This window comes from Brachyistius frenatus, unplaced genomic scaffold (genome assembly GCF_029030835.1).
Source record: "Brachyistius frenatus isolate BFR_SWC_R1_liver_20210118 unplaced genomic scaffold, ASM2903083v1 Contig_121, whole genome shotgun sequence".
NCBI classification, from domain to species: domain Eukaryota; kingdom Metazoa; phylum Chordata; class Actinopteri; family Embiotocidae; genus Brachyistius; species Brachyistius frenatus.
Window position 1 is genome coordinate 1,047,699 of NW_027210720.1, and position 16,562 is coordinate 1,064,260.

The 16,562-nt window shown below is 40.5% G+C and overlaps 1 protein-coding gene across 1 annotated transcript in view; it reads right to left on the minus strand.

Moving 5' to 3' along the window:
* Positions 1 to 16,562, minus strand: part of LOC138629793 (protein turtle homolog B-like) — a 98,583-nt gene that overhangs the window by 10,818 nt on the left and 71,203 nt on the right. The window contains exons 14-18 of the mRNA XM_069713729.1: positions 15,926 to 16,010; positions 13,052 to 13,216; positions 10,902 to 10,947; positions 7,853 to 7,939; positions 1,805 to 3,442 (exon numbers count right to left, since the gene is read on the minus strand). Coding sequence (XP_069569830.1) covers positions 1,805 to 3,442; positions 7,853 to 7,939; positions 10,902 to 10,947; positions 13,052 to 13,216; positions 15,926 to 16,010 — 2,021 coding nt within the window. The remainder of the gene's footprint in view (positions 1 to 1,804; positions 3,443 to 7,852; positions 7,940 to 10,901; positions 10,948 to 13,051; positions 13,217 to 15,925; positions 16,011 to 16,562) is intronic.

The window sequence follows — 16,562 nt, forward strand, 5'->3', positions numbered from 1 at the left end:
GGCAGCTGTAAAGGAGCCCATGGCTGCTGATTGTTGGGACAAGGTTTGAGGTCTCACAGTATTTATAAAGCTTTAAAATTTGTCTTTGACCTGGTCTTTCTTATAATGATTGTGTACAAATCATAGCGGTGACAAACTAATCAAGGTCTGACACTTTGGTAAGTGTTATCTGAAAACTCAAACCCAAAATTTTGCATGGCGCTCCTTTCCATTTTTCTACTCTAAAATTGTACAAAACAAAACTAATACACTCATCTGGCATAAAAGGTTGAAAAGAACCATTAACTTTATGAAATTTGGAGAGCAGTTCATCTTCTACTCACTTAACTATTCACAGGAACAGAATAGTTGACCAGTGGTGCTCAAACCTTTGCATGCCACTGTACATGTAAATCTGAGAAACTGTTTTCTTTGGCCAGGTATTATTTTTAAGTTGATTAAAAAATTGCATGTTAAAGAGGTCAGTTAGCAAACAACTCAAGCATGAAATTATGTTGGCGACATCTCTGACCTAATCTATTTGCTAACAGATGGCATATGCATATCAGTCAGAATGCATACTGTACTTAAGACTGCAGAACTTAAAATGCATAGCCACTTCGAAAAAAAAAAAAAAAGAAGGAAAAAGGAAAGAACTGAAATTAACTACAGCTGTTGACTGAAGGAAGAAACAAATCAAACAAAGACTCAACGTCTTGTATTCCCCTTTAAAGGACGAGGTGATCAAAAAAGTCCCACCTGCTAACCCCCCCCTTTCAGACATGGATCCAACCCTTACCTATTGCGGTGTAGAGGACCTGGTCACAACAACGCTGCCCAGATAGCTGAGATCAATCAAAAACAAAGCAGGTAAGACTCCAGGAGCCATCAAGAACCAGAACACTGCCCCTAATTCATAATGATGGAGACATTGCAGTACATGAGAAGCGGACAGGCCCTGTGACACACTTTGCTCAACAACCTTTCCTTGGTAGTCAGACCTGGGGGTGACCTGGGGGCATTTAAGGAGTAGGGGAGACAAAAGGTTACAGAAAAAGAAGGGGCAGTAGGGTAGGAAAAAATCAGAGGTTGGAAGACAAGGGAGAATTGGTTATGCAGTCAGGTTACTAAGGCTGAGGATGGGCCGCAGGGCCTGCCAAGATGGATTCTTCAAAGCATCCCTCTGCCTGATAAAGGCATCTTCATAGGCTTGGAGCTAGACATAACAATGGGTGTTTTGTCTGGGGAATCAATTGGATGAATATTATGGGATTCCTCCTGTTAGGTGAAAGCAGGGAAAGGCATGATACAAATGGAAAAACAGGGATCCTGTGGTGATGTCTGCAGATTGCCAGGCTTTTAGGGGCTTGTACCACAAAATTACACACTGCTTTGGCTAAAGTATTTCCATCTGGATGGACTGTAGCCCTTAAAGGTCTGAAATGTAATCTGTGAAGCAAATGTATTTCCAGGTCATATAACTATTTTTTTGTTTTCAAATTTGAAAGAAATATTTACTTTTGGTGATTTATTTTTCCAGGTGATCATTTTGTAACAATGCTTCACAGATTCAGTGGGTGAATACCTCTAACTTGATGTCGGACATGAAAAGCAGCATTGATCAAATTGAAAGTAAACGGAAAACTTCCAGAGCTTATCAAATGAATCATCACAACTATTTTACCACAGATATTATTCAAAAACTGATGGATATTAGACGGCACTTCAGTAACCAAAATGTCAGAGCAACTTCACACATCAAAGCATTATGGGTTGGGGCAGATGACTCAAATGGTATCCCTCTCTGCATGCCTGATGGACCTACCCTGAAGCTGACAACTGGGGTGGAGAGTGCTCAGATGGAAGGATCTCCTCCTCAGTCCTCCTCTGAGATGGCATCTGCCCAAATATGTTGCTGCTTTCCATGGGGGGTGACGGGGACAGGGAAGCTGGGTAGCTGGTTGCAGAGGTGGCAAAGGCCATGTGGGAACGGTAGCTGGGGCTGGCTCGCCTGCTACCCTGGCCTTGGGCAGGTGAGGAGGAGGGGGAAGATCTCCTTGAGAAGCTGGCTGTGGAAGGAGGGAGGAGGGTGATCTCAGACATCTGTGGGGGTATAGGAGGTTGGACAATGCCGGGCCGTGGCCTGGGTCGTACTACAATCTCTGGGGAGCCCTCATGAGAGCTTAGGGGGCTTTGGGTTAGGGGTGAGAGTCGAGAGGGCTGGAGAACCACCTGATGCATGCCAGAATCCATCCTACGAGCCTGTCTGGGACTGAAGCGAGGGGTGGTTTCAAACCATCGTGTGTCCAAGCTACTGAATGTGCTAGGGACAATATGGGCCATTGGATCGGTGTAAGGCAAAACCGGAACACCCATACCACGGCTTGTGTGTCTTAGCTGCCCTAAATGTGCCTCTTGCATAGCTAAATGCTTGGCTGGGGAGCCACGAGGCCTGGCCTTGCTGGGAGACTTTCTTGAGCGGCTTTTTGGGGCCTCCAGTGGCAGGACAGCTGGGTAGGTGGGCATTGGAAGGGAGGAGGGCTGGAAAGCACTAAGGGGAAGAACATGAGGTGGTGGGGGATAAGGAGGGTCATGGCGGAGATGCATAGGGTGATGTGGTGGGAAAATGAATCGGGGCCCTTCCAGACTTGCAAAAGTGAAATCCAGTCCCTGCCAAATCTCCGGTGAACGAGAGGAAGAGGTGAGGGTCAGAGGAAGTGGGAAACCAGACACAGCATATTGTGAAAAATCACCCTCTCCCATTTCTTCAGGAATCATGGGGTGACCAAAAGGACCCTCAGCAAGGTATGGGGGGGAGGACATGACAGAGCTGAGTGGGCTGGTATCAGGCATGTAAAAAGGAGGAGGGGGATCATGATCTCCAGTGTGGCCTAGATAGCCATAGAAAGCCCTGTGGTGGAGAGCGCCTCGGATCTGCCCAGTGGCCTGGAGCCGACTGCTCTCCATCACGGTCATACCTTCAAAGGGCCTGTGGAAACGAGGGCTGTAGGCTGGAGGTTGCAGGTAGGATTCCTGACTGGAAATGGGGGAAATCTGGTGAGGCCGAAGGGGGGCCATAACCGGTGGCAGAGGCCTGGGATCATCATTCTCTTCATCTGACTGCCGGAATTCAGGATAGAGGTCTGATTCTTCCACAAAGGGGAAGCCCTCAATTCGCCGGGGCTTGACAGACATTTCTGGGTCAGTTGGATCAATGACAAAGCGTCCATCTGGGCCTCGGCTGATGAGTTCAATGGGTGTTGTTGCTTCAGCCTCATGCTTGGAGATGGTGTACTTCTTGCTTGTTATTGCTCTTTTGGTCTTCTTGTATAAAGATAATTCCTCCTTCTTCCCTGGACTTGAGGGTGTTTTCTTCCCGCGCTGGTCATGACTATCTTCAGATGATTCTGACGGGGATGCCTTTGAACGAATGCTCTCCTGGCTCACCTTTCCTGAAGATGAGCTATGGAAAAGAAGAACAGAAGAAACGAATATTGAAAAATCTAAAAAGCCGGAACTTTGTGCAAAGCTTCACTGATGGTTACATAAGAATGAAATGCAGCTGAGATTAATTACATTAATGACACTTGCACTCCATCCACCAAATTGGAGTTCTACTTCAAAACAGCTTTCTGAACATGAGTCATTCGCAAACAAAGGTATGCTGCAAAATATGTTGCAAAGTATGGGCAAACGACTAATCATGAGCTTCACTGTTGTGCCACCAATATGGTGACTTAACATGGACACATAATTCGCTTCAAAAGTGACATTTAAGGATGTGTAGATGCAGAGGTTTGGTGACACAAGAAAACAATTTATTACTCGAGCAGTCAGGATGTGGCACACAAGGAGGGAATATAACACACTAAATGACACACTGCAGTAAATCATATATTACATTCATGCAAAATTTCCATCACAAAGAAGTAGGAGAAAAACTGACAACAACAAACTGGCTCATTACTGCCCAAACAGAGCTTCAAAATACCTTCACTGAAGGCTCTTCCTTAAAACAGCTTTGGTCATGTTAGTAACTCCAGTAAATAACTGAATGAAATCGTAACACTTCAGATCACTAGAGTAAGTGTAAGTGTTTAAGTGTAAAATAATTCTGGTTTTTGCACTTAACTTTGGTTTGGTTTTCTACTCGAGCACATAACAACAATTCAAAAATAATGTCCCTCAATGTAAAATTGCAAAGAATTTGAGGATTTCATCAGGGACAAGGCCGGCCTGCAGTTCAGCCCTGTCTCTCATTGAAAACATTGCGCTCATTATGAAATAAAAAATACAACAAAGGAGTCCCAAAACCGTTGAGCAGCTGAAATCCTATATCAGGCAAGAATGGGACAAAGTTTCACTTTCAAAACTCCACCAACTGGTCTCCTCAGTTCCCAAATGTTTACAGTGTTGTTAAAACATTTCTGTTACAACATTTGATGTGCTGTCATTGTTCCATTTTCAGTTAAATATAGCTTTGCAAATCATTGCACTGTTTTTATTTATATTTTACAGTGTCCCAACTTTTTTGGAAACAGGGTTGTAATAAAGTGTACTAATTAAAGTTGATTAAAATTTTAGTGCTAATTTGCTGCATCAGATTCTGATTCAAAAAATACTAATTCTTGATTGGTGGCTGGTGTTGTGTTACATCATATTTTCAAACTGAGCCCCACCCATTTCAAGGCAGTGAGAGGAGCGCAGGCAAAAAAGAAAAATTATATACATTTTTTTTTTTTTTTATTGGCAGAAAATTGTGGGAGTTAATGGGCAACCCGATTGCTCAGATTCAGATGGTGAGTGGGGAAGTCTCTGGTGTACATGGAAATAAACAGCTTCAAACTAACGTTGAAAGTGAGCAATAACTGCTCTCGTACACCAGACGACCTGTGAGGAAGACTATGATCAGACATCTGCTACAAAGGAAGAATATTACCAATTATAGCTTTGATTAATGCTGTCTGATGTATCAAATCTGTTCAAACCAGCTCAAAGGTCAGTTCAATGATAAAAACTAGTTGCGATGGACAAATCAGGTCATCCGCCTTTTAATGTATAGAAAGTTTTAAGTTGAAGAATAGTTATTGGTATCTGACCTACGATATATATATATATGACCTTTATTTAACCAGGTAAAATCAATTGAGAACCAATTCTCATTTACAATGATGACCTGTCAACACAGTCCACACAGTGACAATATGATATCGACCAGCATGAGCAGCATCAATACTTTACACGTTCAGGAGTTACAGTATATAATTTGTGTTTGTACATAAGTACATAACTCACTTTAAATCAAATTACATAAAACTCATCTCATTTGCAAGATATCCTTATTAGAAATGACAATAAAAAGCGCTTTTATAGAAAGTAGAAACAAAGCACAATTTGCTTTGAAGCCACAATCACTTTATTTAGTGATAAAACGAGACATGAAGCTGAGCCCCAGCGGAATCACCAAGGCTTCTGCTCATGATAACTTAGTTATAAACAGAAAGTTAATTTGGTGCCTGAAAATTAAAAACGCTGTTAAATGTGATACATACCCCAGGTTTGTTTCCAGGGTTCAGTGGCTTCTCAGATGTGATTTCTGTGAACAATCACATCTGCTTTATGAAGCTACGGGGACTGCTCATACTACAGAACAATCACCAATTCAGTTAATCCTTCTAATTTTTTTTCGTAGATTAGACCATCATCAGGGATTAATTCGGAAAACCGTGTAACAGTTGTTGTTAAATTGTCTCTGACGGTACATCCAAGAACATAAAGGCCAGAATATGAAATGCAGGCCATAAACAAAATCAGCTTCTTCTGGTCATAGTCGCGTTACAGTTAGAAACACTGCTGATACTCTTCAGTTGGCTGTTTCACAACAGTAGTGCCTAATTAACTGCATGAAGAGTCAGAGATCATGACTGATGCTGTAAAACTATACCTCCTTGAGATTAACTCTATCATCATACAATTAGATAAAATACTGACAATGTCTCCCATAAATTTGCACACTATGTCATACGCAGCAGTTGGCACTGATGTTGCAGTTGGTACAAGTTAAAAATTAAAACAAATGATTAAAAACTGGAACGCCTCACGCAGTGAAGAACTAATGTGAGTGTGGCAGCATCTGGGATGAAAGGAATACTCGACAAGTGTCAATAAAAAAATGTTTCAGGTCAGTTGTAAGTGAAAGATTGATTTAAAGGTGTTAGCATGGACACAGTCACATACAGCTCAAACAACAAACATAGTCACAGAGCATAAGCAGGGTGCTTTGCACTATGCAGGAAATAATTGAGGTAAAAGAATAGTTGGACATGGGAAGTAAACGGTTCACTATAACTCGATGGGTCATGCTAACTTTGTAGACTCCCGCTTCATGGAAAACATTCAGGAAATTAGGAATCACAAAAAAGTGTGTCAAAGCAACAAGCTCACATCAACAATATTTTGCTAACGTCCCATCCCTCCGCTCAGTCTGTCATTGAAGTTGTTTGACCGCTCTGGGTGCATGCTGAGAAGTTTGCGAATCACAAAAAAGTGGTCTTTAAGGAAGGAGAGCTTTGAAGAGACAGGAGCTAAAACGGCTTGTTTCAAAGAGAGGATGAACTCTAAGACTGCATGAAGAATAAGATATGCAAAAAAAAGGAAATAAAAAATAAATGATCATAATACAGACTAGACAATGAACTATTTGTAGTCCATATAAAAACATGAGTGTAATAAAGACAATTCATCACTTCAGAGCTGCTGATAGGAGGACTCTGTTACCTTTGGAAAGACCAGCCTATGATTTACAGTCATTGTGCTAAACTGAGCTGATCAGCAGCTCCCATCTTCTCATTTGTGAATAATCACATTTCCCAAAATATCTCTCAAAATATTTCCTTTAACAAATACAGTTAAGTACTGTGATTACAGTGACTGACATCTCAAGAAAGATTTAAACATAAATGTCATATATTTTAGCAATACATATGCCGTACATTTAAAATAGCAGGAATATGATGTCATTTACGCTAATACAACTCTACCATTCACTTTCATTTCATCAGCTGCCTTGGACAAAATGATTCAATGTCTGAAATCACCATTATCCTACAGTGACTGGTCAGAAGACTGTTTGTAGTTCACTAACAGGATGTCAGCACCTGACTACTTGAGTTAGATGAAAGGATCGATTTCACCGTCGTGTCTGCACATATGAAGCTAGAGCCCAGGGACAGTTAGTGTAGCTGGGCATTTAGACTGGAAGCAGGAGCAAAAGCTGGCCTGGCTCTCTCAAAAAAGCTAAAAGTGCACTAGGTACCATGTTGCATCTTTTGTGTTTAATTTAAGCAAAACCTGAAAGTGTAAAAAAACTCATTTGACAGGTCAGTGGAATCGATTCTGCTTCAACTCTCACAAAGAAAGAAAATAGGAAGAGTTCCCAAAATGTCAAAACAGAGACCCACTTAGTTAACTACAGTACAGACAGTGTGTTGACCATTCAGTGTATGATAATGGAGATTCATCCTGACACATGAACAAGTCCAAAATGATTAAATGAGGATTGTACAGTACATCCCATCATCTACTTCTGTTGTTGTTGAATAGGGAAAGACATTCCCATTGATTTTGTCTTTGAGCTAAATCAGGACGGACTGTTTAATTTTTTTTTTTTAAACCTGATAATTCATCAGAACTATTTCTTCAGATGAAGTAGACCCTTTATTTTTCATAAACAACAGACCACGACCAGTATTGTTGTTGCCTGGTGTTGCCTGAAGCATGCAGACAGGTCAGGAGTCTGAGGAGCTGAACCAAAGTGCAAGGGGGTGTATACAGTGTGCAAGAACAGAGGGGGGACAATGGTTGGCACACTCACTGAGGACTGGAAGGTTGGGGCCTGAATCTGCTTGCGTCCAGCCCCTCCCAGTAGGGCTCAACGCTGGGAATGAGGCTAACTGGACTCCTGTAGAAGCAGGGAGATCAAACAGTAAGAAGTAGGGAGGATATGGAGGTAAACAGGAAGCCTGGCAATAAGAGGTAGAGTGTGTTTAAAGAAGGAACAGAAAATGAAAGAAAAAGCTTGGTGCTGTTTGGTAGCTTGGGAATGAGAGGCAGTAATGAGTCAGAGAATATCTGAGAAAAAGAAATGTCAGAGAAAAAGTGTTAGGACAAGAAAGCTATGACGGAGCAACAAGAGGGAGCTCTTTGAGACCGCTCTCCATTCAGACTCTAAAAGGTACATGGCCCGAATCCTACCAAATCAAATTCCCCTCAGACATTTATTTTGTGTTATATTTCCTCACACCTGCACTCTTCCGACTTAAGACACAAGGAGGTGGGGGGGCTTCAAGGAAGGACAAAGCCAGGAAACCTCTGGAAGAATCCAGCCGCACAGCTGGAGCACCACTCTGTAACATCTCGTTGCCTTGGAGTTGTTGTGCTGTGTTTAATTATAGCCCCTGTGTTTTAAAATATTACATATCATAGAATCTTTCCATATTATTACAATCGGAAGTTTTTATTCAAATGAAACAGTCCAGAGGGAAACTGGAGAAGCATTCCTTTCAGACCATTTTCATATTCACTGTTTTGATTTGGTTTCTTTAGACTACCACTGTGAGTCGCTGGAGTCACACAGGCTTTCATCTATAGAAAAGGGTCGTTTTTTCATGTTTTCTTTGTTATCCAGTGCACCACTTAAAGGATGAGGCTGGCGATACTTCATATTTTCTAATTGACAACAAATACAAGGAAAAGATCTAAAGCCATACCACCCTGTCTGAGGCACTCAGACCTAAAAGAATCGATTCCTCCTGAAGACAAAAACAACCCCATGTCCAAAGAAGTTGGTACGCAGAAAATATTTTAAATAAAAACAGAATGCGATGATTTGCAAATCATTTAAATCCATATTTAATTGAAAATCAATCAAAGATAACATCAAATGTTGAAAATGAGAAATCTTTATTGTTTTATGAAAAATACATGCTAATTTTGAATTTTAAGTCTTGGTACAGGGGCATATTTATCACTGTGTCGCATCACCTCTTCTTTTAACAACACTGTAACTGTTCGGGAAATGAGGAGACCAGTTGCTGGAGTTTTAAAAGTCAAATGTTGTCTCATTCTTGCCTGATAAAGGATTTAAGCTTTTTAACAGTTCAGGATCAATGGGTGGCTGCAGGAGGCCAGTTTATCAGCGGACTCTTCTACTACGGAGCCATGCTGTTGGAATACGTGCAGATTCTGGTTTGACGTTGTTCTGCTGAAATAAACAGACCTTCCCTGAAAGAGACGTTGTCTGGATGGCAGCATATGTTGCTCCAAAACAGGTCTTTAAATACACTTTTAGACATCAGGCTGAGAAGCTTTCATTTCAGTGAAACTTATGTTTGAATGCATCCATTGTTTGGTTAGGACCCCTACCTTGACTCACTCAACACTAATGTGTTCATAGTTTGATTGGAGCAAGTGGTTTTCTGCTCAATAGACACAACAGACTTTGTGTTACCACAGAACACAACTTAACCCAGCAGAATATTTCATAAAAGAACCCTTTGTGACAGAAGTTATGAGCATGAAAAAACATTCATGATCAGCTGCACATCTAACAGCGTTGATTTTAAGTCGTATGGTATACTGTATGTTGATTTCTGTTTAAGATTTTTTTCATGTTTTTACAAGCATTCAGTTTTTATGGTTTACAGTGAGAGTGGATAACCTTTTAATTTTTGCAAATTGTTTACCAGTTAATGTCATTACAGCAATGTTTCTGAATCATGTTAATTATGTTAGCGGTACCATGTTGCAAATTTACAATCCAGTATCACGGCAAAGCGTGAAATAGGCACGCTTGTCCACTACAGCAAAATGTGAGATAGCCACGCTTTGGCCCCTCCAGGCATTTCACGTTTTGTGAAAAGTGTACACACATGTAAAAGTAATGTCACGACGGGTCATGTTAGGAGGCATGAGACTGCCATGTGGGAGATAAAGGGTGAAATCCAGGAGGTCACAATGTTGTTTTTTAGTTGCTTTTGTTTCCTAACCCCAACCATGTTGTTTTTTTATAACCCCAACCATGTTGTTTTTTTATAACCCCAACCATGTTTTGTTTTTTTATAACCCCAACCATGTTGTTTTTTTATAACCCCAACCATGTTGTTTTTTTTATAACCCCAACCATGTTGTTTTTTTATAACCCCAACCATGTTTTGTTTTTTTATAACCCCAACCATGTTGTTTTTTTATAACCCCAACCATGTTGTTTTTTTTATAACCCCAACCATGTTGTTTTTTTATAACCCCAACCATGTTGTTTTTTTATAACCCCAACCATGTTTTTTTTTTTATAACCCCAACCATGTTGTTGTTTTTTTATAACCCCAACCATGTTTTTTTTTTTATAACCCCAACCATGTTGGTTTTTTTATAACCCCAACCATGTTGTTTTTTTATAACCCCAACCATGTTGTTTTTTTTATAACCCCAACCATGTTGTTTTTTTTTATAACCCCAACCATGTTGTTTTTTTTATAACCCCAACCATGTTCTTTTTTCTAACGTGTTTTTCCTAAAAGTTACATTTTCCTGTAAATCACATGGCTGTATGCATGTAGTAGGTTTGATCTTCGTCCACTAGAGGAAAACGTCAAACTGTCACGCTTAGAGAGGCCAAAGCATGGCTTTCTCAGGTTTTGCTGAAGTGAACAGGTGTGTCTATTTCACGCTTTGCTGTGATACCGGGTTGAAATTTACTGTGCAGCTCTTATTATTTACTTTTTTCTAATCCAATTCTGTTTGGACGACAGGAAACTACTTTTGCTGATCAGCTATAAAAATTAAATGAATGAATGTTTGCTTTGTGAGGTTTGATTATGGGCTTGTATTGTGCAGTGCAGTGCTTCATGTGAATTGTTACTTACGGAGTTTCCATGCTTTTTCTGCAGTGGGTGATGGAAAGAGGGGGATCTGGACAGAAAGAAGACAAGAACGTTAACGCCAACAGCAGTTCATACTGACTTAAAATATACTGATTAAAAAGAAATAAACAGGCAAAGGCAGAATAAATACAGGCAACATATTCACCAACATAACGAAGCGAATAAACTGTTTTCAAATTCAGTGAAAAATCCATTTTCTGGCAAGCCTTAGTACTCATATTTACAGTGGGGAAAAGTATTTTTGGTATTCATGATAAACAACTGTGCCCCAACACATTTACATAAAAGGTTTATAAAAACTAGATACCCCCAAGACAACATTATCATGAATGCTGCAGAGCTTTAGAGTGACGGGGTGACAGTAAAATGCAACAGATACTTAATGAGAAACACCACAGAAGATTAAGGCTGACTCCATAGCTGCTCTCTCAAGACACTTTTAGCATTTATTCTAATGCTAAACAAACTGATTTCTCCTGTAGCTCTGAGGTTGACAGGATGTGACTCAGATACAGCTGCATGAGTAGTTCAAGAACATTACCAGACAAGTAAATGATAAGGCTGTGACTCAACAGCATGGGTGCAAATGTCAGCCCTTTCCTCCATGTCACATCGCTGCTCTATTCTCCACATTTCCTGTTTGTCTCAAACGTCGCTATCTAATACAGGCAATGTCAAAAAATGACCTAAACAAAATTTTTCTATAAATGTAACTAACAAAATGATAAAATCACCAAGCTAAAAACATGAAAGAATATTCTCATATTCTCATAGTTCACAAGTCTGAGATCACATGAGAATACATGAGGATCCTATTTTTCATTTGTTTTGAATTGAATAATATTCTTGTCTTTTTCATTCTTCAAGTGCCCCATACATGTTCAGTGGGGTTGAGGTCCGGTGGAGGTAAGTACACAACAGTCTGCTGTCCTTGGTTTTCTTTGAAGTTCAATTTTTTTTTTTTTTTCAAAAGCTTTGAGGTGTTTGGACTCATTGTCCTGATGCTGAATGAATCCTCCACCAAGATGTAAACCAGAGGGTGGAGCATGTCTCTGGAGGGTGGAGAGCTACTTCTCCTCAGTCAGGGTGGAGCAGAGTCAGTGCAGGTGAAAAACTCCAGAGCAGCAGAAACACTCAGACTTGAACATGGCGGGTGGGTATCATGTGATACCCTCCTCTCTACTGTTTGTCTCCTTACATTCATCCTTCTGTAAATCAGATTTTTTTTTCCATCATCCACTGTGACATGCTGGTATGTTTTAGCCCAGTTGTTTGTCCTCTTGTCCCCTCCTGAAAAGTGGTTTAAAGATGCTACTCGTCCACAACTAGACAGCCTTGTTTTATCAGGAATTTTGCTGATTGAAATCTCGCATTCTTTATTTAGCAAATTCTACATCTGTGAGAATTTGTTTTTTTCCTTGGCTCAGTGATGAAAGTTTGATGTATCTTCTGATGGTGTGGTCATGTTCGTCTGTCTGATCCAGTTTCCACAACGTATTTTAGAGCTCTGTGCACTGCCCTCTTAGAAACCTTCTGACACCTGCACTTAGTTTTGATGTCATGTTTCCCGCTATCACAATGGGCTTTAGTCTTTTACTTTCTGATGGAAACTTGAGGCAGACACATTTATAACATGTATAACGGCTGCGGGTTGATTTACTTCAATAGAATAATTCGACATACCTGCAGTAAAAAGGAGCTAACATGATTGATCTCATTAATCCAGTTCAGAGTCTGAAATATATTTTGTCTCCATTTTTCATGAACTTCTTGTTTTTAAATGTTTGTAAATCCTTAAACTTTCTCATTATTTCACACTTCTTTTCACAGCTTTTGATTTGATTTTCTTTTACCTTTTTAACAACTAAACAGGACATGACCAAACTATAGGGAATCTCCACTGCTTGACGTCATGAAATTCCTGCACAGACATTTGATGTTTGACTAAATAAGTCATTTCAAGAAAATATAGTACACAAAAATACAGAAATAAAAATAGTAAGAGGGATGTATTTCATTCAAGAGGGCTATAAGGAGTATTATAATATTCGACTAACAAATACATTTTTGTTACTGGTTTAGCGAGTGTGCAGACTTGTTAAATATCAGAACTTTTTGACCTTCCGCCTCACCTCTTTTCCTCTTGAGCTTCCTCCGGCGCTGCTTGTTGACAAAACAGGCGGCCATCGTACTGAAGAGGACAGCTGCTGCCAGAAAGCATATGGTGGCTACGATGCCGGCCACCACCGGCCGCGCCAGTCCACGCTCCTCCACCATCTCTGGGGGAGGGAAGAAGTCTGCGGGGCGAGAGTCACAGGGAGGAGGGAGGGATGAAACACTGGCAGTGGAACAGCAAAGGGATGGTAAGGAGAGAAAAGGATGCGCAGAGGATTCGGACATACAGCATGTACGTTGGAGGAAATCACATCTGCAAATTGAGTATTGAAATAAATATAAAACTTCAGTTTTCTCACCAGACTTCTGATAAAGCCTCACGATCAAAGCTAATGTCAACATTCATTTTGTGGCTCTGGAGTTGAGGCTGATATCTACTGAGATTACCACACAGATGTAAGTCGGCAGGAAAAGAACAAACTGTTCCCTGAAAGAACACCCTGACAGATATTTAATGTAACAAGTTCACAAACTGTATCGGGACTTTCTGGTGGTCCTTTTTTTTCTTTTTTCTAGAGCATACATATAACTTCTCAGACATTTCCCCAACAACTTTTCTCCACCCTCACTGGTACAGATGTTCCTGCAGAGGAGGCTTTAAAACTGAAGTCCTGCCATATCCAATGAGATTCAAGCATGCTGGAGCTGACCTTTACTGCTGCATGTGTCTTCTGCAGGGTGTACGACATGATGACTCAGCAGAATGTTAACTTTCCTAAAATATCTGTACTCTGAACTTGGTGCGGAGAAGGTAATGTTTACTCATGCACTATCTTATCTCACTCTTAAAGTATAAACTCCGGCATTATTCTAATTAAAGATCCCCTCAGGACAGATTTTAAGACATAACAAATATTGCGCTCAGAATAATAATTTCTCTCTGATAAAGGTAATCCTCTCAAAGTTCAATGACCTCCCTGAGGAATCCAGAAGGAATGATTTTACTAACATTGTTTATTTTAAAAGTTGAATTGCCTCAGTGACGAATCCCTGTTCAGAGAAACAAACTGCACATTCATCATTCTGCACAGTGAAGGAACAAGAAGTAAAACACATTTCTGAGCGGAGAGAGACACAATATGACAATATGATACGGTAGATGAGTATCCCGCCCGACCACAGGGGATGTAGGAGTGTCTAGTTATACCTCTAGGTGCTGGTACATAATTAAATGTTTATTGTGTTCCTTTAACTGCTCATAAATATCCTCCATCTAAATGTTGCTTCAAAAAACGGCAGAAGACAAAAGCAGATTACATGTTTGTTCCTTAAAAATAGTTATGAAATGTTAATGTTGAGTTGGAGCAGCAAGAACATCAGACAGGACGGAAAGGTCGGAGGATCAGGAGTACGAAGAGAAGCTTTGACTGCGCTTTTTTATGAAAAAACATTAAAGCTACTTTTTATTCTTTACTAATTATTCAGCGAAATCTAATTTGAACTTGAGCCATAATAATAATAATAATAATAATAATAATAATAATAATAATAGATATCAGAATTCAGGGAAAATGGTGGCCTATAAGATGGTCGTAGTTCTGCCTGATCTTTTAAAGCATTCCCAGATAAACCGGATGATTACTGTCTCTCATAAACCAAAAGTAATAATAGTGTCACTAAGTTACATTCTTGCATATTCAAAAACCTCACTGAATGTAGAGCCACTATTCAGCTGCACTGCAGTTCACATTGTTCCACTCTTCATTCTCGAATGCCACATTTCTTTTCATAGCTGCCTGCACTTCTCAGCTTATTAAAGTCAGGGATGCATCAAAGGCAGAATTAATGCGACTGGCACAGAGCATTAACACGATCATTACGGTAATGGAAAGCCAAGCAGTGTATGAGGACAATGTTTCTGGTGTGTAGCTACTTTAAGTCGTGCAGTAGAGCTGCTCAGTTTTACAAATGTCCTCAGTTATCAGTGTGGGAGTTTCTTCAGTGGCCGACATGCTAATAAATCTCTCCGTGACGACCAGAGGTACCAGCCTCCATTATGAACTTGTTAGAGTGGTTAAAATTAGGAAAAATGCAAAGTATTGCTCCTCCAGGAATACTGTAACATGAGTAAATCACAGATCAGCCACAGAACACCTCTGCTGTCTTGAAAAGTGTATCCTCATCATGTTCAACAATATGCACAGAGAAAGATGAATCCCACATCAACAAAGAGGAGCAGGATGCTTTGATCACCAGCTTTACCAGCGGGGGGCAGCAGAGAACTTCCAGATGCCCAGAGCTTCCTGGGAAAATCTTCTCTATAAACTCTACCAACAGCTGCTCTTATTAAACGACGTGTACTCAGTGACCTCTGCACGGGAGCCACATCACATTTTGAGGGGTTTCATTTCAGATTCAAAACTGACTTTCAGTATTGCAGCCAGAAAAAGACTGGCTTTAATGAATCTTTTTTCTTTTTTTTAAGCACTGAAGCAGCCGAGTACAATCAGTGGAAAGCTGGCAGAACGATGATGTCATACTTTTCAGGATGCTACATAAGAGTGTGCATCTAAAGTGAGCTTAAATTTAATAGTGCTGAGTGGGCAAAATGTAAAGTTTGAGTTGCTGCGTGTGCAATACATCTAACACTCCTCTTCAGCTCAGAGATGTTAGGATAGCCTGAGGTTATGGAGATGCAGGTTGCAGCCAGCGGTTGTCGGGTTGAATCCCTGCATTACCAAAACAGCCTGCTGTAAATGAAAGGCGCTGGTATCTCAGCCTCTGATTCATTTGACCTGCATACAGTTCACTGTTAACGTACGCTGATATTTGCACATTTGTATGTTCAGAATTTGCCACATATGAAATGATAACATGATGTAATGGCTCACCTGTGCTGGACACTCCTACGACATTACTGGGCTCACTGATCATGTCATCCATCACGGCCATGATGCGGAACTCATACCACGCCTCCTGGAAAAGGAGGACATTGAGGTTACCATTCAGAGGGAGAAACGTTTCGATTCTCCTGCATGGCATCAAGACGTTTCAGTCACGCTGTGGAAACTTGTACGATTCGGTTTGTGTCTTCAAATATCAGTCTTCAAGTCTTTGTGAATAAATAGCAAATCTTTGCCGAAGGTTTAGAACATGAACCTGGAGGCAGTGTTACATGGCCAGACCTACAGCATCTCCACTGCACTGGACCGGGACTGGAGGAGAGTCTGGCTGCACTCATACATCATTCTGCTTTAGGGGAATAAAACACTCTGGCTGAAGAACCAAGAACCAATCAGGTCCGCCTCACTGCAGCATGATGATGATGATGATGATGATGATGATGATGATGATGATGATGATGATGATGATGATGATGATGATTTTCAGCATGTAGGTTTGTTGTCGTTTCCCGATGGGGATTTTAAAAACTCTAACACACAGATAGTGAAATGTTCGACTAAAATAGTTGGTTTATACCAAAAAATTTCATCCCAAGCTACATTAATTTTGAGGTATAAATTACAT